This window comes from Lepisosteus platostomus, chromosome 8 (genome assembly GCF_059453375.1).
Source record: "Lepisosteus platostomus isolate fLepPlt1 chromosome 8, fLepPlt1.hap1, whole genome shotgun sequence".
Lineage (NCBI taxonomy): Eukaryota > Metazoa > Chordata > Actinopteri > Semionotiformes > Lepisosteidae > Lepisosteus > Lepisosteus platostomus.
In genome coordinates, this window is record NC_142618.1 from 38386054 (window position 1) to 38413166 (window position 27113).

General features: G+C 36.0%; 1 protein-coding gene across 4 annotated transcripts in view; it reads right to left on the minus strand.

The window, feature by feature from the left end:
• Window positions 1-1188: 1188 nt before the first annotated feature.
• The window catches only part of rsu1 (Ras suppressor protein 1), an 80960-nt gene continuing 55035 nt past the window's right edge, over window positions 1189-27113 (minus strand). For all 4 annotated transcript variants that reach the window (XM_088643350.1, XM_088643353.1, XM_088643352.1 and 1 more), the window contains exon 9: window positions 1189-2247. In XM_088643350.1, the coding sequence (XP_088499476.1) occupies window positions 2145-2247 (103 nt within the window). In that variant the 3' untranslated portion in view covers window positions 1189-2144. The remainder of the gene's footprint in view (window positions 2248-27113) is intronic.

Here is a 27113-nt window from a genome sequence, read left to right on the forward strand (position 1 = left end):
TTCCACAGATTGTTGTGTTAAGTCCTACTGATGCCTGCCTGGGAGTGCTGTTTATATATCCATGTCAATGTGCACTGGTCCCTTTTTAGTCCTTTTGCCTAGTAGAGGTGCCTTTAGCCCCCAAGACAGGGGCTCCTAATCACGGGCAATGCTGGGTTTCATACTGTGTTACTTAGCCAGTTAGGTGGAACAAAAATCAGTGTGGGGCCCCAGGATCAGGATTGGGAACCACTGACCTAAATACAAATTGTCAAAACCTCATCACATTTCTTTTTGAAGAGTAATTAGCAGTTTTAATTTTAAGAGATTTTAATTCCCATGCCTTCAAGTCAAATTGTAACTTGAAGTTACAGCAACACTGCTATGAAATTTGTTAGCTGCTGTCTGGGGCTACAAAGTAAACACCCTCTTCACTCTTAGATAATCTATACAGTACATTCATTTTCTAATGGTTTAATTCAATTTAGAGTTGTGGGGGAGACAGCCCTATCTTGGTATATACACACAAACACAATCACACCAGGGCCAAATTTCCCAGAAGCCACTTGACCTATCTGTATGTCTTTGGTCTGTGTCTTTGGTCACACAAACATGGAGAAAACATACAAACTCCATGCAGACAGTGCCCCAAGTCTGGAATTGAACCCAGGCCCCCAGTACTGTAAGACAGCAATACTAATCACATCATATAAAAAAACAAAGTTGTTGTCAGGGAGAAATGGAGAGTGTTCAGCCACAAAACAGGATAAAAGTACGTAGAGAACAGGTGAGTGGGGCACATAGTGAAGATAGCCACAGCAGAAGGTGCATTCTGACCCGTAAATACAGTAGGAGTACAACAAACATTAAGTTAAAAATAATACATAAAAATTAAACAATAATTCCAATATAAGTTGTACATCCTCACACTGAACCTGATTCTATGGTCTTCTGCTTGACGTTACAGAAAATACAGTAAAGCCAATTTTTAACATTGCATTTATTTCTTATTTTGGTAGTTTGATATTCATAGAAAGAAAACTTCTATAAAGGTTAAAAAAATCTGTCAAGCTCAGATGAGAAATATTTTCACAGTATTCATGTAATAAATAATGTTTAAAATGGGTAAGTTTGTCCAGTGGAGTTTAAATAGCTGTGGAATTACTAATAAACCAGAATGTTCAAAAAACAAAAAACAACAATCTCAAATTCAACAAAAATCAAACCAGTAGAAGTTTATTTAAAACAGACAAAAAATCCATAAACATATTACCATATAGTTGTGGTCTAACACAGTACAATAATAAAAGTGACCTGGATATAAATAACTACAATTAACATACAGAATTATGAAATGTTGAAAAATAAAATTTGTTATTCTTGCTTCTTGATGTTCTTCTTGCCTTAAAGGGGTATCGAAAAAACAAAGTTTTAAAATTACCTAACATTTATAAATTTATATGTATTTGAAATGTCAAAAATAAACTTGCACCACATTTCCTCTTGAAGGCTTTGGAATAATATACTGAGAGGCATTAAAAACGCAATAAATGAGTATTGGAACCAACACATTTGTTGTTTTGTAATGCCTCTCAGTATATTTGTAAACTTTAATGGGCCTCTTGCCATGACAGTTTAGGTATGAGAATACTCTTCTTGGTTATACCCAATTTGGTTTCCCGTTTTGTCTTTCGGTGTTCTTTTTACAATATATGGCTGCAATTGTCCCCTGTACACCTAATGCGGGTCTGGCTTATGCTATCTACAGCACACAATATAAAGAGAATACCCAGGGAAACACTTGAACAGGAGGAAAAAAAATATTTGTTGTAGTTCTATTGCTATGAGATAGAAGAATCAATAGACGGTGACAACAAAAAGACCAAAAACATGTAAGTTCAGACAAAATGAATATGTTAAACAACCATAGGAAATCCAATTTTACTGTTTCACAAGTTAAATCTCTCCAGAAACCTTTGGAAATTAAACCACTTAGTGAGATAAGATAATATGGCAAAAACAAAACTGATAAGTGTGTGGTGCATACAGTTAACAGGTTAGCATAGGTCTCGAAACACAAGGTGTAAAAAGGAAAAGAAAGAACGAAAAACAATACTTGATTAACAGAAAAGGACAAGGCACATGCAAGGACACACTTGGTGACCTCATTTGTTTTTAGCTGCCAAAGGCTTGCGGCTGATCTTCTTTGACTTGTCGTTGCTCTTCTTTGGAGGCTCTGGGTTGGCTTGCATGTGCCTCCCATAAAGACTGCAAGAAAGAATTAAGCACTAATTACAGATGGGTAGAAAAAGGCCTTTTTGTTTTGTGTTAAATTCCTCTACTACCCGCATTAATACTTGATCAGAGAAGGTGAATCCTCCTGGATTCCTGCCAAAAGTCAAGCAGTATGTACTGGCAGAGATATGGAGCATTTACTGTGTCGTGTCTTTTCAATATTAAATATTTTATTTTCATGCCTCAATAATGTGGGAAATGCAAATTTTCTGAATCTAGTCTTCAGTGATGCTAAGAACTATTATGTAAAACACCTGAATATGAAGAATACACAGGAGAAAGAAAAAAATTAAGAGTTTTCATAAAAAAAACTTGGGTGGTCAAACTTGGCACCTGGATTCCAGGTCATTGCAAAACGTTGCTACAGCTAAACTATAATTATTCATGTGATCTGCTGCACATGGATATATTAAACTTAAAGGATCTGCAGTTAAGTTACTGCAAGGTTAAAAGTCCTGTAGTGGCATAAAATCCAAGTGAAAAATAACTTTTTTTTATGTAGTTCAAGTAGGTAGCTGCATCAGCATGCATAGGCTGCAAAGGAACAAGTAAAGGTTTATTCCATGCTGAAAAGAGAATAAAAGAAAAGTATTTTTTATACTGAATTTCTTTTAGAAACTTTCTCTTATAGTTGCAACACATATACAAAGTTATCAAGAAAATTATAAGCTTTTTGTTCTACAAGTTCAATGACATTTTATTAATATCTGTCAGTAACAGAGTTGAGCAATGTTGGTTTACTGCATAAATCACAGTAAACCACAGTAAACAATAAAAATGAGGGTAGAAGACCCAAATTAGAAACAATATCAGCTATCTGTGATGCATGGATTGCACCAGGTTAAGATCCTGTCTAGGGAGACTCTGTCCCTTTCCTTTTATAGAGCCTGTATACGTCTGTGCCCGTTACCTGCTTTGTGAGCACTAGAAGCCACAGCTCATACCACCAATGTTCAACGGGGCTCAAAATGTCTGTCAAATCCTTATCTCACAAAAAAGCCATTATACTGATTCTCAATCCTGGTTCTGGAATATCTCCGTCTCATCTTGTTTTTGATCCAACAGGGCTCTTAATCGTTACTAATAATCGGAGTTTATAACAGATCATCTTGCATCTTCAGTTCATAATCTTAGATTAAAATATGTTAGACAGTATATTTATATACTGTATATTTATATACATATTTGCACAGTATTTATAAAAAGCAGAAGTTACTTTATTGATACATACATTATATAGGTATTGTCACTATCGGAAAAAGGGTTATTCACTAAACTATATACCATTAACTATATACCATAAACTATATACTTTATGGTGTATATATACATACTTATAAACTAAGTAACATTGTTATAAATGTAAATACGTATAAATGCTATTAACATGTAAGTACATTTTTATTATATAAATTAGCCAATAACCTTGTTTTAGAAAGAGACTTTTGTCTCTGACTAGCTACATTTGTTGAACAGTATATCAAAAAGGCCTGAGATGACCATTGTTATTATCATTGAATTCTTAAAAGTAATAACACACTTTTATGTTATTAATAGTACTTTTACTGCCTTTTACAAAAGCGCTATTAATCATTTCATTGAAAAATAAGATAAATTCATTACTAAAACAACCTAATATGCAGGGACACAACTATTTTTGAACTGTCTTGAACACAATTTTATTTAATTAGCTTTCCATTCAAAAGTGCATTCATAAACTCAATATTTGATAATAGTTTTCCTAAAATTGTGTTTTAAGTAATTTCTTCCTGGAGTATGAAATTCTGCTCAAATCAAGGCTCATCCTAGAGACATGATGGACTAAATACGATAGCACTGGGTGAAAATGACCAACACCCAAGTTTCTAAAAGCAGTTTTTCCTCTGTGGCTGTGTTTTCCTTTCATCTTACTATTTAATTATAATGCAAGAGTAATGTGAAACCAGGTAATTAAAAATGCACCAGTTTTAAACAGCTTTCCAGGATTTTCAAAAGCTGTTCTGATTGACAGCTGACACAGTGAATCTACACAACAAAAGTAGTAGGAATCTTGTTTAATTAAATGGTATTAACCCATTTTACAACAAAATACTTACAACTAAAATGTCTTTAAGAACATATGAACATTGCACCAGCAATATCTTATCATAATGTAGGTCAATTAAATGTAGATCGAAACATGTTGCACTCATGTAATTTGAATTACCCGAGGAAGCATTTCTTATTCTGAATATTAAGTGCTTGAATAGGTTTTTGAATATACTGTGAACACCTTCCAACTGACAACCATTCATTCACTTTGACATTCAGGATAATATTAGTAATTCCAATGTGCACCTGTTATTAAAGATGCAAGAGACACAAGCTTTCCTTATTGCTTTCTGATTTTCTGTATTTACTTAACTGGTTCCATTCTTCACCCCTCTGCTTTTCCTAGTACCACCATCCACGGTCTCTTCTGTATATTGTAATGGTGTTTTATCTTGTGTATTCTTTTTATTTATTGTTGTTCTCATTCTGTAAAGCGCTTTGAGAAGCCACCTTTAAAGGCGTAATATTAAATAAAGTTTATTATTATTATCCTATGGGTAGGAGAGACCCATATTTGAACTGCTTTGTGTAGGAATCTTCAACAATCCTTTATCAGACACTTATTCCTACCTGAGCCTATCCTAGAAAAAACAGAGTTCCAGATGACACATGGCATATTCTGGATGGGATGCTAGTCCATTGCAGAGCACACACACAGGCAGTATAGAGATACTATCCTATAATGAAAATCATGAAAAGAAGAGGTACTGTTTTCCAGTTTGCTCAAAATGGACATTTTTTCCTTGTAAGCCTTCTTTTAAGCAAAAAATGTAATTCAGTAGAGGGGGGAAAAACAACTAGTAGACAATTACATAAATTGGGGTGAGCTGCGGAGATAGAGTGCCCGTTTACAGCTGAGTGAGTTTCATTCCTAAGCAGAAAGCCCAAGGGCTCAGTAATGTGACAGAGAGAAATGGTATCAGGGCTATGGCTGAGCTGCTGGACTGTGATTGATGGTACTGGGATAGCTACTCAGCCATCACTGCCACGCTAATAAGTAGCACTGATTAAATGTTGACAAAGTAGCTTGTGTGATTAAAGCGGCCAGCATGCAGGACGCAGCTACACAAGTGTGTGCAGTGCTGGCAGGTTTAAGCGTTTGTAATAAAAGCGTGTCATTTGAGAAATTATTCTAAAAGCAGATAAGCAAAATGTCAAGTAAAGGTTTTAGTTATAATATAGTTCATATTAAATATTTACCAGAGGCTGGCAATAAGACAGTCTCAGTAGGCTGTGTGTACAAAAAGGCAGGGGAAGAATTAATCTGAGTTGCACCAGCATCACCTATGCAAAATGGCATAGGCCAGTCGGCTGTTCCATTTTGTACTTCTCTTCCAATGCAAAAAAAGCTCTTAAAAATTAAATAATGCAGTAAATAAGTAGTTGGATTCATTACAAAGTTGCTCTTTGTGATTCTTATTGCTTTCCAGAGATACAATGAGGTGAAAAAGCAGACAAGGATATGCCTCAAAGGGAAACAAGACTAAGCCTTAGAAAAAGAATTCAGTGCAGCCATGAGCAGAGCTGCTTAGAGGCTTGTATAAATTGCACAGTGAAATCCTGATAGATGGCTTTTACAGTGATACTGAGGCTCAACAATAAGCACGTCTAAAACTAAGAGCAGGAGCTTGTTCAGGGATCGCTTTAGGAAAGCTGTGAGAAAACATTATTGCAACAAAGCCATAAATAAAATGTTGAGTTTTATGGAAGAATTAAAGATTGGCAAGGACTGTGATTTTGTTGGTAATCAGGTGAAAATCTGTATGTACTATTCGTCAATTAAATGATGCACAGTGCTCAAGACAGTAATAGTTGTGGTGAACAAAACTGCTTGCCATAATGACTACAGGTCACCCTTTTTTCAATTTTTCCAGAAATTTTCATAGGCTTCCACATCTGGAACTATCTCACCCATGTCTATTCATGATGATACTTTTGATGCTTATTGGGCATTAATTCAGAAAAACAATTACTCAAAACATATAGCCCATGCAATGAAGGACTTAAAATAAGAAGAGGAAATCTTGGTCTGGCCAAGTCAATTTTCCTAGAGTTAAATCCAATTAAGTATAAACTTTACATGCTGAAGAAAAACTTCAATGTCAGAACACCCCAATAACACATAAGAATCCAAGGAGGATGCAGAAAAGGCAAATCATCCCAAATCTTAATCACAGAGTGTTCTTAGCTCAATGGGTTGTGGGTACTGCAACCAAATGCTGATTTTACTTGAAATGACCATGTCATAATAGGTAAGATCATTTGAAATCACTAGGTTGAACACAAAGTATAATTTTGTGATTTAATCTATTCAAGGAATTACCCAAAAATAAGTATTATAGTGTACATAATATTTCATAATTTTACTATCACAAATGTAAAATGACTGTAAAATAAATTGACCTTGCTGGGTCAATACTTTTTTAGAGGAACTACATGAAATAAGGAACATCACGATAACTAAAAGTTTAACTTTTATTAAATTTGTTAATGAAAAAACGTTTTGCTATATTTTTGGCAGGCTCAAAATCATAACCTTTGTACAAAAGCTTTGTTTTAGTTTTTGCTAGCTTTTTAAGACACTTTACTGTGGAGAATACTGGCTTAGTGATGATCCTGCAGTCATCAATTTGACTTTTAATCAAACCTACAACCTAACTGAGGTAAAACTCCCACAGCTGGCCATGGTTATACTGAAGGACATGGAGTCACTGGAGTGTCCTGCGTGGCTCTATGAAAAAGCTACTCAAGATCTAGTCTCCTGACCTTTGATTTGCCTCATGGTATTTTGGTGAAATATTCTGGGCCCAAAGGAACACAGAAATCAAAATGTGTGTCACACCTTGCTAAGGACCCATACAGACCTTGACAAGCCAGGTGAGCCGTGAATCCAGGAAACCCTCTACCCACCAAAGACTGATGAGTTGCAAAGCTAGAAGGACTTACTTGCCAATATGAGTGACATTCAAATTATGCGGTCACCTCAAACAAAACTGCTTGTATAAGTAATATCTCAGATTTTTTTTATTGATGGTGTATCAAATACTTGGAAGAGAAAAACCTTAATGTTTCCTAACTTCATTAAAGCATTGTTTTAGTTGCTAAAACACAGTACAGGTCTTTATACAACTCCACATAGCACATGGAAACTCTGCCATAGACATACTGCAGAGAAGAGTGTATACAAGAGTGAAATAAAAAACATAAACAAGGTTTTTAAACTTTCCTATCTTCTGAGTTTTATTTTCAGTCCCACTAGAATGCAGCATAATAAACATGAAAGCTTTTTTCTTTGGTAAAGCTAAAAAAAAATGCAAAATTTAATTACACAATGCCTGGCCATGTGGCAATTGGACGAAGGCACAGCTGACAATGAAATCCTGTAAAAGTTTCTGAAAAGAACTGGGGGAAAATGAAGAAATGAGAAAAACTTTTCCAATCTGTGATAACCCTGATTGTAAAACTTTTCCTTAGAGTCTGAAGAAGCAGCCTTCTCTCAGCTTATGGCTCACTGAGGGGATGAACCTGTGCTGTGATCTGTATAGCCATTAAGCACGCAGACTTCACACTGGGCCCAGTGTTGACTCCTCTGCAGTGTTAAAAGTAATCCCTCTTCTTACTTGGCCACTCTGAATTGTGTTGAATGTGTGGCAGATTCTACAGCCCCCTGTAGAGCCCAAGAACAACAGAGGCACAGCTTTTTCAGTGGATGAGCCCTAACTGGCTCGTTGAGAAGATAGTCCTATCTCTATCCTGGGATCACTCTTCAGTGTATATGGGTTTGTTTAACCTAATCCTAGATGACACACACTCACATGAAATAAACTGCCCATTCAACTAGCTATATTTTTTACTCATTCGTAACAACTATAAATTATGGCATCCCAGAAGCTAAAACTGGAAATGCCCCTAAAAAGAAAGTTTAGCTTCTGCATAACATCACCAAGCAGTGATCAGCAGTTGTGAACCACATCCCCTGCGCAAATTAACTGTGGAACACAAGAACACAAGAAATATTACAAATAACAAGAAGCCACCTGGCACATCCAACACATTTCAATTCTAGAAGCTAAAAGATCTGAGCATGTCTTCGAGCCATTTCTTCAGAAAAGCATGTATATTGTCTTCAACACCATTTTTCTCCCAACCACCTTCTGTGTAAAGACGTATGTCCTGTTGTAAGCTTGAAATGCACTTCCATGGAGTTACTACTGGTAATTTTTGGTTCATGTTTTACCGTTGTTTCCAAATACATTTTTTACATACATTTATTTAAACTATATACTTTTAACTATGTATCTCAATACTCTATAGTTCATGTTTGTTTTTGCAAAAAGGATGTAATAATTTCCACTTTGAACTTCATCTACCAGATGTTTATTGGTAGATATTTTGGCATTTCCTTGGCAAGTTCTGTTTGCTAATCTTCCTATTTTGATAGAATCTGCAAACCAATCATATCATGCCAGCTGGAGTATTCAACCCTTATTTTTATTGTTTTATTTATAACCAATTCTCAATCTTACCAAGCTTATTACCTTGAATGCCAAATAGAAATGGTTACAGTTTATAACACTGTTTTGACTGTTTATAAAAAAACTGAACATATTCAGCAAAGTTTAGGAAGTTTTTCACAAGGATTCTGTAAATCTAAATACACTAGTCTCAATATTCACAAGTTCTACGTGTGATTTCCTACATCTATTAAACATTTTTTGCTGCTTCAATACAGAGAAAAAACATTTTTAGCCTACACAGAACTCCCTTCTCTCTTTAAGGCTTTAAAAATAATTTTGTAATAGTTGTAATTTATTATATTCATTTTCATATATTCAGTGAATCATACTAGTTTTTAATTGTTGGATATAGTGCTTTTTTTTCTCCATGTACTTCTTCGACTTGAATCACTGAAACAATTATAGCCACTGCTTTCTAACCGTTGATTTAGTTTTGGGATTAATCGGTTTTGCGCTTCAAGCAGAATATCTTTCAAGAATTTCCATTTTGTAATTGATTGCATTTTTATCCTGTCATATTCTAGATCTTTCTTACTGTACCAAAAAAGGCAGAAATAGCACACTTTGATTTGAAGTATGAGTACAGTTGCCTACTGGTCCCTTCACCTGTTTTTGTCACTTGAGTGACACTAAAGTGTGTCACTTTCTTTTTGAAAAGACTGAATCAATTCACTACTTACAGCAAGTGGTTTTAACAAATGAATAGGAATTAGTTTATTTTTTAGGCAACTATGCCAACCGTTTCAGTTTCTGCTGCTTACATTCTTACTAGCTTTCCTAGTTTACGTAAGGAAAGTTGAAGTCTCCTACAAAAAACATTTCTTCCTTCATATTTATGCCACAGAAATTTGAAAATTATAATATCTGAATTTGTATCTGTAGCATACTCTTAAGACTATGGCTTTTGAATGTTTTTTTTATAAAGCTGACTCATATACAGTAGATTCTGAGAACATCAGTTGATCTACTGTAGGTCATGTTCCTGTGCCTCAATTCTCTTTTTGATGTAATAATAACTCCTTACACATACTGTATACTGTATAGCGCTTTTCTGGACATTTCACTCAAAGTGCTTTACAGGTAATGGGGACTACCCTCCACCACCACCAATTGCAGCATACACCTGCACATCGGCTATCAGTGGGGAGCAGAGCAGATTGATGAATCCAATTCATAAATGGGACATTTTAGCCAGGATGCTGGGGTATTACCCCTACTCTTTTCGAGAAATGCCTTGGGATTTTTAATGACCACAGAGAGTCAGGATCTTGGTTTTCCGTCTCATCCGAAGGACAGAACCTTTATACAGTATAGTGTCCCCATCACAATACTGGGGCATTAGGACCCACACAGACCACAGGGTGAGTGCCTCCTACTGACCCCACTAATACCTCTTTCAGCAGCAACCTCAGTTTTTCCCAGGAGGTCTCCCATCCAGGTACTGACCAAGCTCACTCCCACTCACCTTCAGTTATTGATATGGCTGCTGACTTTTAATATATACAGTATGTATAATATATAGTATATATGTACAGTGCTTCTCTTCCATTTTTCCTTTCTCTCCAGAACCCCGTATCTGTTTATGTTGTATTCATAACCATGACTCTTCATTATCATTTCCTGCTAGAATGATGGCTTTTACCTTTATGCAATTGACATACACATACTCCAAGCATTTAGATAAACACTTAATTACCTGACTGATTTTTGTGTTTTTTCCTTTGGTTCTCTTTTTGGTTTTACTCCTTTTCATTCTAATTTAAATGGGTCTGCATTTCTCTGTGCATGCGATGACGACTGGTGCCCACCTCATTTTGATGTAACTCATTTGGTCTGGTTTATAGTGACTGAGAAAGCCTCCTCTAGGACATCATTCCCACAGCCATGTTACTTAGAAGGACTAACATTCAGTTATTTACCTCTGCACATTGCAGGTACAGAAATATGCTTGAGAAGACGACTGATTTGGTCCTTCTCATTTGCACTAGTTTTAAACTTCTAGGGTTTTCTACATCAAGCACTTCTATTGCCAAAAGTGCCAGTTTAATAAACCTCACTTAGAGAGAGCACTGGGTAAAACTTCAAATGGGGCTGCAATCTCTCTATTTTAATTTCTCCTTCCAAACAGCCATAACCACAGCCATGACATTTTAGAATATGAAAACAATGTTGTTAAAGGTAATATTTCATTAAAAAAGCTACAACTTATTCAAGTCTTAAATAACTATTATACAAAATCAAATAGTTGAAAACTGCTCACTACTATGAATTGCTGAAACTGGCTTATGTCTTCAAATTATTGACAAAACAACAGAAACATTCGATAAGTGCACAGACACAGTTACAACACACTAAAACTGCTTTTGGATTGTTTTTTTTTTAATTTGAGGTGGTAATATTTTCGTGAACTTTACATCAGCTATTCAGCTTCAGATGTCAAACAAGCCTTTAAATGGATTCTCTGCAATGCATGCATCTTTCGTCTCATGTTTAAATTGGCCCTATTTTGCATTTTTGGGAAGCTGAAAATAAAAAAAATCAGCAGACCGTTCCTTTTCTGACAGAGCTTGAGAAACTGATTACAAGTTAGGGGGAGCTGTGGGATAAATCTGTAAAAGTAACATGAAAGCATCTGTGGAGAAGGCTCATTATGCAAATCCAGTTAGCCGGAAAACCATTAATGTTATTTCAATCAATCCTATCTCTCAGACTTCAATTTAGATTTCTATTCTATTGCTTGCTGTGATTAAAGAGACAGTATATTAAGCATAAACCTAAACTTAAAACAATGTACATAAGATTCACCTTTGCTTAAATTACACTGAAGAGTTCAGTTCACAAAGGTCCTTAGGAGCAGTTTTAGTTTGGCACCCTTATCTTGCAGCAGTAATTTATACTATCCACATTATCCTGTTATGCGTACTTCTATTTATGAGATTCAGCTGAGAGATTATTCCATGAGGTCTATCTCATGGAAGTGGTGCAAATGGAGCAATAGGTGGCATCCTTTCCTCAGGTGTGTGGCTCCAGAATTCTTACCTTTTTTTTGGGAGAGTTACTTATCAGGGGCTACTGAGCAGAAATAACTACAATCACTCCTCAAACATTTGATGGGACCATCAAGTAAGGAACTAATTTAATAGTAAAAATGCAGCTATTAACCTACTCCCTACTACTAACCTACCTACTCCTACGTGATCGGCTGGCCAAAATGACCGACAGGGGCACTCGTGGTGCATTGGTTGTTAGTGAAACGATTTAATCATTTAATCTCTTTACTGTGCATGTTTTAATCTGCTTAATATTGAATATTAATATGGAATTTTACAACTAAAGGGAAATTTTAGTAGCTGAGCATAAAAAGAAGACGTGCATGATGTGTCTGAAGATCATAAACTATATTAATTTAGGAACATAAACATATTATGTAAACTGTATATTGCTGGTATTGGTAGTTTAAAAATACACACCAGTATACCATTTTCTTCATAAACTGTAGTTCAGGTGGGTAGCTGCGTCAGCATGTGTAGGCTGCAAAGGAACAAGTAATAGGTTTATTCCATGCTGTAAAGAGAAGAAAGAAAACATGAAGAAGGCTCCACGGCTAAAACGTGTTTTCTTTCTTCTCTTTTCAGCATGGAATAAACCTACTACTTGTTACTTGTGTAAACTGTATATGGCTGGTATTGGTAGTTTAAATAAAAAATACACACCAGTATTCCACTTTCTTCCTAAACATTTTAAGCATCAAAGTCTTTCATTCGGTTACATACCGAATGAAATACTGTAACATACAAGTATTTACGTGCTCCTGACTATATTAAGTTTATATACTTCATAAAACGTTATAATGTTTTAACCTTTCCTATGAATATTTACGCTCGTTATTGCAGTAAAAACACGCATAAGTTTTAGAATTTGATTAATAGGGAATATAATATGGAATCGCATATTAAGAAATTAATAACGATATTAATTTAAGAATCTAAATATATGTATTTATATAGCTGGCAGTATTACTGTAATCCACTTTCTTTGTAAATATTAACTAGATTAACATTTTTTGTATATATATTATAACATATTAAATGTTAAATTATATTAATAATTAAATAAAAATGTGAATTAGCAAACATGAATACTGTCAACTGTTCAACCGGTTTAATTCAAAACACTTTATTCAGTGGGGCAATTTAACAGACGCCTTAAAACAAAATCATATATATTGTAATTAGAATTGAGAATAACAAAGCAGTATTAGAAATACCACTGAAACTATAATAATGTGTCTGGTCATTATTAACAGCCTGAAGAAATGAGTGGGAGATACATGGCATAGTGGAGGCAAATCAGAGAACTAGACTGGTCAGATAATAAACACAAGGAATTTCCAAAATCAAAAGAAACAAACCTCCTGCAAGTATAAGGCAGTTTGATGCTGAAACAATGATTACAATTAAGTCACTCCCAGTGACTCTGCAACATTTTATGAGTAAGTAGAACAGGACTGTCTCTTTAAGGTTCCATGGCCTGGGCCCTTACTAAGTTCAGAACCGTTCAACAGACAATCCCCAGGGGATGAGGGAATACAGCATCTAGCTAATAAAAGCAGAAAGAATCAATAAAGATAGCTTGTTACTACAACATTGTGCTTCATGAATACAAAAATTCTCCTTTCATTTTAGAATGAACACCTATTCTTACTATCCTCGCTCATGAACTTGTTTATTTTAAAAGAGAATGAAGCAGCTTTTAGCCAAGTAAACACATGGCCATGTATACTTATGAATGTCTAATATTCATTCAACTACTTTAATTAATCATAATCACAAGCAAGCATATATCTTATTCTGATATATGCTTAAGCATGCAGAATGAGTGTCTGATATCTGCCGCTTACTGATCAAATACTGAGTTACCCATATTGCTCTTTATACCTTTAATTTTATTTTGACTACAATAAGCTCCCCATTCCTATTAATGGGATTAAAGTGAGTTTTTGTATATATTACCAGTCTTGATAATGCATAGCAGAAGTATCTTCTGCATTATAGGACCGCATGCATAATGCAACAAAGATCAGTTTTCATTAAGAAGATGTCTATTATATAAAACACCTGGAGAGTATTTTGGTAGGATGATCAGTGGTTTCCTGCATGTGAAATAATAAAAAAGCCTTTTCACAGTGGTATATTCAATTTTACAATGCTGCATGCCAAACAATGATTAATAACTATTTCAAAATAATTCCAGGATTGTCTCCTAGTGTAATTAGGTATTAGGACCTGGCCACTGTAAAGGATGAAGCTCATTCACATTGTACATGTATCCCACTCCCTAATGAATTTTTCTTAGAAATGGGCAGTACAACAGAAAGCCGTTCAGAACTGATTGAAGTCTCTATAGATAATCAGGGGCTTGATCAATTTCAAGTGCAAAGAAGTGTTACAAGGATAATAAAAAAACAATCCTTATTCAGGAGTAGAGATGTGAACCACAACATCACAGATTCGAATGATTATACCTAAAAGGTTAAAATGCTACGCTTTGTTTAAGTCTATCACCTTTAGTGAGCAATAGCAGTTATAACTCTCCAGTGGTTGAGACTGTGGGATTGTTATCATGTTTGGGTCATATTTGCAATATTGTAGATCCTCAAATTCCGTCACGGATGGTTTGAACGAATGCAGGGTAACAGTGAGAGCTACATATGTGGGTCATCATCATATGCTGTTGTTTGGAGGCAACAATACTGATAGGACTACTATAACTTCAGCACTTAACTCAGAGGATTTAAAAATTTGCCTCAGACTCAGCATGTAACCTAGGCGTCATATTAGACACAAGGCACTCATTTAACTCTCATGTTAAAACAGTATCTAAAACATGCTTCCTACAGTTAAGAAATATTGCAAAACTAAGGCAGTTTCTCTCCACTCAAGAGAAAGAGAAATTAATACATGCTCTTGTATACAGCAGGTTAGACTACTGCAATGCCCTACTATCAGGGAGCAACCATCACTCTTTCAACACCTTACAGCGAATTCAGAAAGCAGCAGCTAGAATTGTTACTAGGAGCAGGAAGTACGACCATATAACCCCCATACTTAGCTCTCTTCATCGACTTCCTGTCAGGTACAGGGCGGACTTCAAAATCCTTCTACTTACTTACAAGGTTCACATAGGTCATGCACCTGTCTATCTAATGGAACTTATTAATGTGTACAATCCAAGTCGCCCGCTTAGATCACAGAATGCAGGTTTTCTTTATATTTCACGCATTAATAAAAAAACAGTTGGTGGCAAAGCCTTTAGTTTCAGGGCCCCTAGCTTATGGAACAGTCTCCCACCCAATGTTCGGGATGCCGAGTCAATCTCAGTCTTCAAATCCAGACTGAAAACCTATTACTTCAGCCTAGCCTACTCACACCATACATCTGTTCTGACCAAACTGTCCTATTCTACTCCCCACATGTCTGGATTGCGCCCAGGCAGGGCACCATCTGAGTTGTATGCTGCATCACTGCAATGGATCCAAGAGGGAAATCATGGATATAGCTATCGTTTAGTAGGATTTTGCTGGTCTACAAAGATCTGCATGGAGTACTGACATACAGAAGACATGATGAATGGATTAATACCCTTATTCATTTATTCCTTTTTTTAATTGTATAATGTTACGTGCCCAAAGGGATTGGGCAGCCAGTTGACCTTGGACCCCTAAAGGTTTTTTTTCTCCTTACTAAGGAGCTTTTGGTTCCACTCCTCTGTTGTTTTCTAGTCTTTTCTGTTCTGTATTCACAACATGTTTGGTCACTTTGTTGTGAAAGGCGCTATATAAAAATTGAATTGAATTGAATATGCTCTCCCAATAACTTTTGAGGTGAGCTGAAAAACAGTAGTAATAATAATTGCTCATATCCAAAAACTTTTCATCCAAAAGATTTACATGCAATTAATACATGCTCATGTGGACCAGCCGTTATGAACCAGCTGTAGAATATAGATCCTAATGCTTTTGCTGGCACATGCTTGAAATGACACTCTGAATTGGATCATTTTCATGGTACACCACGAAGCAGTAGAGGTTGAAGAACAGTGACTAAAAATAGGAAAAGCCTTGTGTGCAAAGACTTGTTGTGCTGAAAATAAGGTGTCACAGTTAAGTGACCATGTTTGTATGATGGCTAGAAGTAATCCTCCATAGTTCACTGCACACCACGTCAAGAGTTCAAACCTTGGGATATTGCCACTGAACCTGTGGATTCATTTACTCTACCACTGTGCAACTATACCACCATATCTGCAAATAGCTTGTCCAGTTAGGTAGATTGTATCACCCGGTAGCTTTAGTTTCTTCTGCAAAATGTCTCGTACATGCACTAAATATACTGCACAGTAAAAGACTTACAGAAAAAAGTACAGTGTCTATTTGTGGATTAAATTTAGTTTCATTTGTAGCAGTAGGTTCTTTGCCAGAGCCCCTCTTTTCCCAAAACCATCTGGTCCGGAGGTGCAGGAGAAGAGAAGCTTTTGTTGGTAAGTTTAATTTTTGTCCACAACTTGGCCATTCAAGGTGAGCAAGACTGATCAATACAAGAAATAAGTGTCAGCTTTGGAAAATCGTAAGGTTACTGTTGTAACAAAGGCTCTCTGAAAACAGCAATAACTATCACACAGTGGATTTGGTCTTAAAAATATCTTCCTATTGTGGCTGCCTGAAGCAGAAATTTCCCATCAGATTTTTATAATGATCCTACCTATCCTTACAGCATAGCACTGACGTGTCAGTGAAAACTTAGTCCTTGCTCCATGCAACTCTCTAATAGTAGTTTACCATATTTGTATACTGTGGTTGCCTAGGTGCAGGTTAAACCTTTTAATTGTACAGGCTACCATGTATTTCAGCTTAATGTAAAAACTTGCTGTCATTGAGACTGCAAGAATCCAGAGCACATAACTATTTCAATGTCTTCACACATACAATGCTAGTGCGGTCCCTTATGAAAATCTGCATTTCTATTCATCCCACCACTATACCCTGTTATCTCTAAGGGAGTGATAAAAAACAATCAGGTGGTAGCATGGCACAAATTCTATTTTCTAATTATATATTTTAGGTTTGAAGAGAGTAACAAAGGATCTCAACACTTTCCTAATTCATTAATGTATTCTGCAAGATACATTGGCCATTACAAGGACAGAAGCAGAAATCACTTTCTCAGAAGTAGAACAGTAAAGCTTCTGCTTCCAGCTGTTAAGAAGCAAAAATCTACCTTGTAGCCTAATGTATGATGACACATGAAAAACGAGAACCAAAAGCTCTAGGGGACACAGACTATCCCTGGATTGGCTCCAGAAGGACACTTAGACCTGCTTTCTCAGAGCTTTGAAAACACATATATTTTTATGCACTAAATAGAAACATAGGGATCTGTGCTTAAGTGTACCTTTAGGGAAGATGCTGTCCAACTCCAACTCAATGCATTTTAGTGAAGACATTAAAACTGTCTGTCTCTCAATTCTAAAAATGTCAGGTTTCCCTCATCATAATGGTTTTAACCCTGAACAAAAAAACATAAAAAACATGAACCACAGGTGTGATTGCCATTCAAAATGTGAATGTTAATATCCAACCATTTTCACTCTACATGGGACACTAGTTCATCTTTGGGCACAAACAGAACCATGCACACTCACACCAGAAGTTACCTGCCAGCATGTTTTTGAACTGTGAGAGGAAACTGGAACCCAGGGCCCCAGTGCTATGAGGCAGCAATGCTATGAGGTGTGCCACCATGATACCCTTAATGTTATAATATTCAACTTAAAAATATCTTAAAAATCAGACTCTATGAGAGTCAGTGCTCACTGTGGAGTTTTTATTTTTTTTTGTAAAATCCTGCTGGCATTCATTTTAATGGTGCGGCCCTTTATGAAGACTTTATGAAGTCAGGAGATTTCCAACCAAATGTTTGAATCAAAACAACTTTGAACTTTGTGGTCAGAGTTGCAGAGCTGATTCCCATGGTCTGTGCCGCCCTAAACCATATTTTTTTAGTTTTTACCATGATTTTACCATAATATGCTATAGTAATCTTCAAAATGGAAGTTATACTGTCCACTACAATTAAGATTTTTACACTGTGCAGTCTGAGACACTGAGACACTGAATAAATAAATATAAATCTCATGCTGATCTTTCTGTGCTGCCTGGGTTGTCCCTCCCATATTGCAATGCCTGCCCAAAACCTGACACCATATATAGCAAGTACTACTACTTCACTGGTTTATTCCAATAGGTTGTTAAAAACACTAGCCATTATACAGACTCATTCTTAATCTGCCAAAAAGTGTTGAACAAAAACCACAAAACAACCTCAGGTTCTCTACTGTCCAGGGATGTTGAGATAGGGTCATAAAAATGTAATTTGACAGCAATTAAAGGGAAATAATCAACCATTGTACTACTAATTTCAAAGGAAGGCATTTTTCCTAGCAGCAGGTAGTAAGAGGTGAAAGGTTACATACTGGAAATGACTGGAGAATCTAATTTCTCAGAACTGTTTCCACAAAACAGGGGCATGCAAAGCTGCAGTCTCATCCATAGTCTTTAATTAGTTTTAGGAGTCACTCCTGCCACTTAAAAGGGGCAATACACCACCCTGGTATTTGAACACATTTCTGTCTCCCTTCATGTGAAAGAAGCAGAGCTAATTAAGTATATTTCTGGACCACAAGGGCTGTGAGCTTAATAGATAGATCTGGGAAAAACATCTAGTTGAAATCTAGTTTGAAATATATTTTCTTAATGGGACCAAAGTGAGAAGTAATATTGTTTTTGATGCAATATGCAAATACTGCATCTTTGTAGAAAATACTAGTAACAGGGATGTATCTGGTTATTTGTTGACTGTAACAAAAATGTAACTGTAAAAAACTGCCAAAAATATCTACACATTTAATGGTGAAACTTTTAAGAACGTGAAGTTTAGGAAGAATGATTGAAATCATGAGGAAATCAAGAATGGCAATAGAAAATAGAGTGTGACACTTTAACGATACTTCAGTCCTCTACAATGAGCTCAATTATTGTCTTTTCTTATTTTGCAGTCTCAGTTGAGTTGTGCTGTTTGAGGGTGCACTGTATTTGTAATACCCTAGGGTGGTTGCTACTTCACAGTGTACTGTAGTGTAGTGTTGCAGTACTGCATATTCACATAATGGTTTGTTAAAGTATAAAGCTCTTGTATTTAGAATTGCAGCCAACACTGTCCAGAGAGTCATAAAAGTAATTTAACTGATGCATATTTTCTCTTCCCTAGATTATACCTATCAAAAGGTATTTACTCCAAAAAACAGAACAATACTTAACAGGCAATTTTTATTAAGATTTATTGGTCTATTCATCCATCCCTACAGGCTAGGTTTTAGAGGTTATGCTTTCTGAATTAGGCAAGATGGATTTGGATAGATTATGCCTATTAGCTGCATATCACCCGTCTGACAAGTTTTCTATTTCAAATGTTTTTTTTCCTGTTTCTCTTTTCTCTTCATTTTTTAACACTCTGTATAAGGATTATTAAGTACTCAACTGTCTGTGCTTCAGTGTGCTCCTCACCTATTTAATAATAAAATTCACTTTTCATTTTTCAGCCTGCAACCACAAATGTGATAAAACTGCATTGAAGAGGACTTTTCCCCTACCAGAACTCTAGCAGCTGTTCCTGTTGTCTGATGAAGCCAATGAGCAAAGCTGCACGCAGCCATCGCCTGAAGAGCAACCTCAGGCACCTAAATTGTACATGGCAGGATCTCCTCTCCTAGCCCACAGCTTAGATCCTAAAAGCACAGCCCACGTGTTAGTTTTACAGCACATGTAACAAAGTTTTACATGCACACATAAGTGAAATGCCTCATTGCATTTTTAACAATTTATCAACAAAGGACCACAGATTTTGTGGTGTAGTGGTTAAGGCTCCAGACTAAACACTGGTTGGTTACTTAAAGGAACCCTTTAAACACTAACAAGAAACATAACTTGGGTGCAAAGCAAAACCTATAGTTATGGATCATGTTAAATATTATGTTATGTTTTTCTTCTGCCATTATTGCCTATGAAATCCAAACCTTGAGACAAAACTAATTATAATTAAAACTCTAAGGGTAGTCTGTAATTAGATATATGATTTTACAAATGACCTTAAGAAAAGGCCTGGAGTTAACAGCTTTGCATTTGATCTTTAAAGAGATCAAAAGTCATGAATAAGGATTTTTATTGATTGACTATATACAAGTTCCTAAATTTGCTCCATTACTATAAACGTCCTATCCATCCATCTATTTTCCAATTGCTTCTTCCAGTTCAGAGTCACTGGGGAGCCGGAGCCCATCTCTACAAGTAACAGGTGCAGAGTGGGATACACACACACCTCGTGTGGTCCCGGTCATTAAGAGTAAAACCCCATGAAATTCAACTATTTTTTAAAAACTTAACCAATTTTACAATCCAAATATGATGTGGGGCAAAGTCCAAGAAAGGTCCACCAAAAACAAAAAGCTCAAAAATCTTCTGAAGTGAGAAGATGATGATGATCACTACTCCACAGAGAAAGAACATGGCAACGTCGAAAACACGAGTGAAACCTTACGGGTGATTTATGCTATTGGGAAAGAAATAAATTATCTAGAAATAAATGAAGACGGAGATTAAGAAGGAACTGAAGGAGTTCAGACTAATTCAAAAGAGACATTATAACAGAGCTGCACGATCTAAAACACTAAATAAACCAGAAGCTGCAAAATGCTATTAGTGATATACGGACCCTAGGCACTAGGATAACAGACAGGGAAACGTACTGAGGAGCTTGAATGCGAAGGTTTGCCTGAGGGACGCCCTGCTCCTTGCCCTAAGCAACAGACAACAACGCAGGCCAAACTAACTGACCTCGAGGGGAGATCTCAACGAAATAACATTCGAATCTAAGACTTGGAGGGAACCTCGATGTACAGTGTCATAGAAAATATCTGAAGATGGAGTCCTCCTTGCAAGAGGGCATTGATTTACAGATTCAAAGAGTACACAGGTCCCTTTCCCCGAAATCTCAGGGTGATGCAGGGTGGGACTTATCCTGAAGATGGCATGGGCTAAAGAAATTATCTTCAAGAGCAAGGTGGTTTCTTTTGCATACAAACTACCCAACTGAGGTGATGGTGAAGCTCAAGGAGTACAAGATTAAAAAGATTCTTAAAGCTAACAAAATCCACTTCCAGACACCATAGCAGGCCACTCGGAAATGGGAACACAGATTTATAATGATGCCAACGAAATCCACGGTAAAAGTCCGTACAGTTCAGTGTGTTATACCGCAGTACGTGATTGGCTGAACAAAATGACGGACAGGCAGCACTCGTGGTGCTTTGGTTGTTAGTGAAACGATTGCTTCATTTAATCTCTTTACTGTGTATGTTAAAATCCTCTTAATATTGAATATTAATAGGGAATTTAACAACTTAAGGGAAATTTAAGTAGCTGAGCATAAAAAGAAGAGGAGCATAACGTGTCAAGGTCATAACTGATATTAATTTAGGAATATAAACATATTATGTAAACGTTATATGGCTGGTATTGGTAGTTTAAAAATACACACTAGTATTCCACTTTCTTCATAAACATTCTAAGCATCAAAGTCTTTAATTCAGTTGCATACTGTGGTTATTTCGGAAAAGTTTTTATGTGCTCCTTCAGACTATATTAAGTTTATATACTTCATAAAACGTTATAATGTTTTAACTTTTTCTATGAATACTTGCGATCGTTATCGCAGTAAAATAAACGCATACTTTTAAGAATTTGATCCATAGAGAATATAATATGGAATCGCATATCTAAAGAAATTAATAATGATATAATTACATTCATATTGCTTAAATTATCACAGTAGTACACTTTCTTTTTAAACATCTGCATCAATTTGACTCATTCACCTTCGATTACTTGGAAACTTTTTGGGCTGCCCTTTTCAGCTATAGCTTAAGTTGTTAAGTGGTGCGTTGGTATAATGGCTTATATGTTGGGGGTTCGAACCCAGCTCTCGCCATGAGTTTTCTTTTAACAAATAAACATTTCTTTGAAAAACTAAAATAGTAAATATCATCGAGACTATATTGAATTTGTTGGTATTTCTAAATATCACAACACATTTAAAGTTAAGTGATTTATTAATATCAACTAATAATTTCAAACTTGCTTTTAAAATTGTATTTTGTTCGGGGTGATTTGTCACTGTTTTTACAAACTTCAATTGATTAAACGTCTATTTTTGAGACAGGATGTTCCAGACCTCGGTTTAATTTCTTAAACTCCCTCTGTATTCCATGTTTTAACCTTTTCTATGAATACTTGAGCTCGTTATCGCAGTAAAAAAACTCAATACTTTTTAGAATCCGCTAAATAGGGAATATAATATGGAATCACTTATCTAAAGAAATTATGTGCTAATGATTATGGGCTAAGAATAATAATATTAATTTAAGGATCTGAATATATGTATTTATATAGCTGGTAGTATAACTGTAATCCACTTTCTTTATAAACATGTTTTATTTTTAATTTGACTAATTCACGCATGATTACTTTAGAAACATTTTTAAACTGTTCATCTCAGCTGCGTACCTGAGCAGCCCATTTTTAAATGTTTTAAAATAAATTTTAGAAAGGTTTCATCTACACAGACATCACAGACTATTTTGGATTGTATTACTGAATGTTATGTCACAGTTCAACGTTTTATATACATCTAAATAAAGTCAGGCATCAGGTGCATAAACTATTAGTAATCAATAATTAGTATTGCAATTCACACTGTGATAAATTGTTGCATTTCCACATCTTGTAAAAACATTAATTTGCAAGACTGTGTTCAAACATATGTTAACTGACTATCAAAAAATAAGTACAAGTTTATAATACAAACTTATAAAATAAAAAATGAAGGTAAAATATAATTTAAAATTAAACCAGGGTTCATTTTTTTTCTGTCTCTCCCTACTCTCTCTCACTCGCTGCAATTTTGACACAGAATGGTTAAAACTGGAAATAGGTCAGGCAGGCAGAGGGAAGGGGGAGAGGAGAGGGGTCTTCCCACCTCTATGACTAAAATGCCAAAGAGAAATGGCATGATTGACATACAGAGCTGAAAACACTTGGTGCCGTTTTCTCTGCTTTAAAGGTACACACCTTGTGGAAGAATTTTCACCTCGATCATTTGTCCACCAGCTAACATAAAGAAGCAAACTGAATACAAAATGTACTTGCAAGAAAAGAGATTACAAACATTAAAAAACATACTTGCTTCATACTGTTATACTGTACAGTGCATTAAAACACTCTATGGTCACTATGCTGTGAGTAACCCTGCCCACTAAACCTCTTTCCCACAATTTCACAGGGGCAAGGTCACGTAGCTGATTCACAGCTGGATACAATTTTATCTTGTAAAAATTCAGATATTTGTCAACATATTTACTAAAACTATCCATCTCAGTAATCTCACTGTGTTAGTCTCATTGTACACCCCATTGCTCACTTAATGTTCACACCCAGTAAAATACAAAAAAAACTGTTTTCCACATTTCCACACCTCGGACCAGGGGGTAAGGAAAAGTGACCATGGACATTTTTCTCACTGACAGACAAAGTTGATTAAAACTCATTCCAAGGGGTGTGGTGTGTTAACACAAACTCTGCTTAACAGAGTCGCTTGTAAGACTGCTCAATTAAATAAAGCAACAGTACAGACAGACTTTAAATTCTTTAAGCAAAATTAGCTGTTTGTCAAAATCTGCTACTTTGCAAGCAGTACACAACTTCTCAAAAGGTACCTTTTGTCTCTCGTACAAACTCAACAAAGGTTTATTTTTTTAATTCCAAAATTTGAACAGTATGCCTCAGGGACTCATTATATTGTAGCGAATACGGTTCGCGAAGAAAAATCAAAATACCGCCCCCAGCCGGGTCTCACCTCCTGCTGTTCAATGGTTTCAAAGTATGTGTGAAATATCTTTTCTTACTCCAGTTATTAATCCAATCTATTTTTACTCATCCGGGTATGTAAAAAATATAGCCAAAAGGATCACTACAAAGGTTAAATTCCAAGCTGAAAAGACAAGACTCAACATGTCTTCTCTAACTCTGTAGTTTACAGCTCTACCATGGTCATTCTGTATTAATATTGTAACGAACGGCAGTGGTTCACAAGCTGGCTGCATCGCAGTGACAGTACAGCCCTCTGCTCCCCTGCGTATAACAGAGCTGCTGGCTGCTGGTGCTGAAGGAGGTCTTCTATAGCTCAGCTGGAAAAACCTCTGTTGAGCAACACAGGAGACCTGGGTTTGAGCCCATGTGGTGAAGGGTGAACTGGGGCAGGAGCAGTGAGGGCACAAGCCCAAGAATCTGAATCCGTTACAATGTTATTTAATAATATATTCTGTATTGCATTTAAATTGGAATGTTTTTACAAATATAAGAAGAGATGACACACAACGTGTAAATGTAACCCTTTTACCTCCTTTAACTTAAAGAATTGCGTGAAGAAATCCTATATTACGAAACCATCTCTTACAATAATTCATCCAGATACACACACTCACACCAACACCAACTATAATAGTGGACTATTTTTATATATTTGGCTATGTCAGAAACAAAGTAATTCTCTGATCGTGCTTTGAACCACCTGGGTGCAGCACACTACATTACAGTGCTCATTACCACTACAAGGACAATATAATTTTTTTTAAAAAAGGAACAAATGTCAAAATGTTTCCAAAACATCCACTTGTGATACTTTAGCTGCTTAGTTTCACGATTCCATATTAATATAGCTATCAAGTGATGTTAAATCACTACAACATTTATCTTTTTACAATAACAGCAAGTGGTGTTCTTACTACGCATTCTTAGAAAAGGAAAAAACGTTAGTTTTACTTATTATGGAATACAGAATATAAGCTTAATAATCTTAGAACAAGCACGTTAAAACCAGAACACATGTAAGTTACCAAGTTAAAGACTTTGATACATAAAATATTAATGCATAATTAAAATATTGATGATGAAGGTGGAAGGTTGTGTACTTTTGTCCAACTGAGCAATCTTGCTTTGATAAAATATACTGACTTTTTAATGTTTAATGATTAACATGCTGTAATACAGTTTTAAATTATTAAAAGTGTAAGGAGTATACAACTTAAATTCTTAATTGGAAAAAGATTGTCCTTCAGCAGTGACCGGGATTCGAAACTGGGCATTTTCTGGAGACAGCTGAAATGCTGTACATGAGCCGTTAAGCTTTATTAGCTCCACCTGGCGGTTTTACAAGGTGCTTCAGGTTACTATTATCATAGTTCAATTAACATGCGGTATGATGCGGAATATTGCGTCGTACCCACCGCGTTTTAACGCAGCGTACCTCGCGTTTTTTGAATGACTTGATTGGATCTGTAATGTGGAAGCAGTTTGGAGTGTGACTGTCCCCTCTTGGGATGAGAAACTCACTCAAGCCCTGCGCCAGCAGGCAGTCGGAGGGGATAAAAATGAACGGGTGGGGGCGAAGTTCTGAGAATTTCAATCACAGCGGATATTTTTACATTGTTGGATACATGAGTTTTTATGACGAAAAATACATGACTTTGTTTTTGGTGATGGTAAAGGATCTAACATTAGTGTAAAATAAATTACTTAATTGTTAAATATTTAAGTTAAATAATCAACAAATTATAAAATAACGTGCGTTCCCTTTTTTGTTTGCATATCAATCATATTTTGAAAATAGATGAGACGGTTAATATGATTAAAAATTGCGTTTTTGTTTAGTTAAAATATGATATATAAAGACCTGCTGTAACACAGTGACTTTGCAAAGTGACCAGAAAGGTGGAAAATCAAGCTCTGATTTTCTGCAGAGCTTGAGGGAGAGGGGGAGCTAATTCACCTGCTTGTGTTAGCGAGGAGCCCCCACAGGACCCGGGAATTTCCCCTCCTTTCCTGAAACTGTTTAGTCATCATTTGACCTCATCAATGGAAGTCATTTATTTTGAAACTGTTCTTTGTTTTCTGTTCATGTTATTTGGTTTAATATGTCCAAGTTGTCAGCATCTACATCTTGCCTTTGTCTGTTATGTATGGAATGCAGCGAATTTTAACGTTGATGGGCTAAATAACCCGGTTAAGAGGAGTAAGACTGAAGTCAAAATGAAACGGGAAAAATAACATACAGTTGTATGCAAAAGCTTGGGCACTGCTGGCCAAATTACATGTATTGTTGATTTTCTAAGTGAGAAGAAGTTAGCACAACCTCTGCAGCAAACAAATAAACTTGTTTCATATTTCTGCAAATTTTAATGCACAGTTACTATATATTTGCTGAACTTAACAGATCGAAAAAAATAAAACAGTAAATGTGGCATGTGCAAAAGTTTGAGCACCCTATAGGTCAGTACTTAGTAACACCCCCTTTGGCAGAAATCACAGCCTCCAAAAGTTTCATGTATCCAGCTAACAGTATTTCTATTGTTGCTTTAGGAGTTTTTTACCCACTCTTCCTTGCAGAATGCTTCTAGTTCAGAAATATTCTTAGGTTGTTTTGCATGCACTGCATGTTTGAGATCTCCCCACAGATTTTCAATAATATTCAAGTCTAGGGACTGTGAAGGCCATTCCAAAACCTTAATCTTTCATTTCTTGAAGCAGTTCATGGTTGATTTATGTTCTGGATCATTGCATTGTTGTTGTTTTTTCACTGACTGTGGGACATGAGCTTCCAGGATTTGTTGATACTTAGTAGAATCCATTCTTCCCTCTACCTGCACAATACTTTTCCTGCACCACTAGCTGCCACACAACCCCAAAGCATAATCGATCCACCCCCATGCTTAACATTTGGCAAGGTGTTCTTTTCTTCAAATGCTTCTCCCTTTTTTTCTCCAAATGTACCTTTGGTGATTGTAGCCAAAGAGCTCAATTTTTACTTCAGCAGACCACAGCACTTTGTTCCAAAACGCCTCTGGCTTATCTAAGTGTTGTGTTGCATACTTCAGACGTTGACTTTTGTGATGAGATCGCATTTAAGGTTTCCTTCTGATGACTCTTCTATTAAGATCATGTTTGTGCAAGCAATGCTGCATAGTGGACCGGTGCACCACTACTCCTGTGCCAGCTAAACCTTCCTG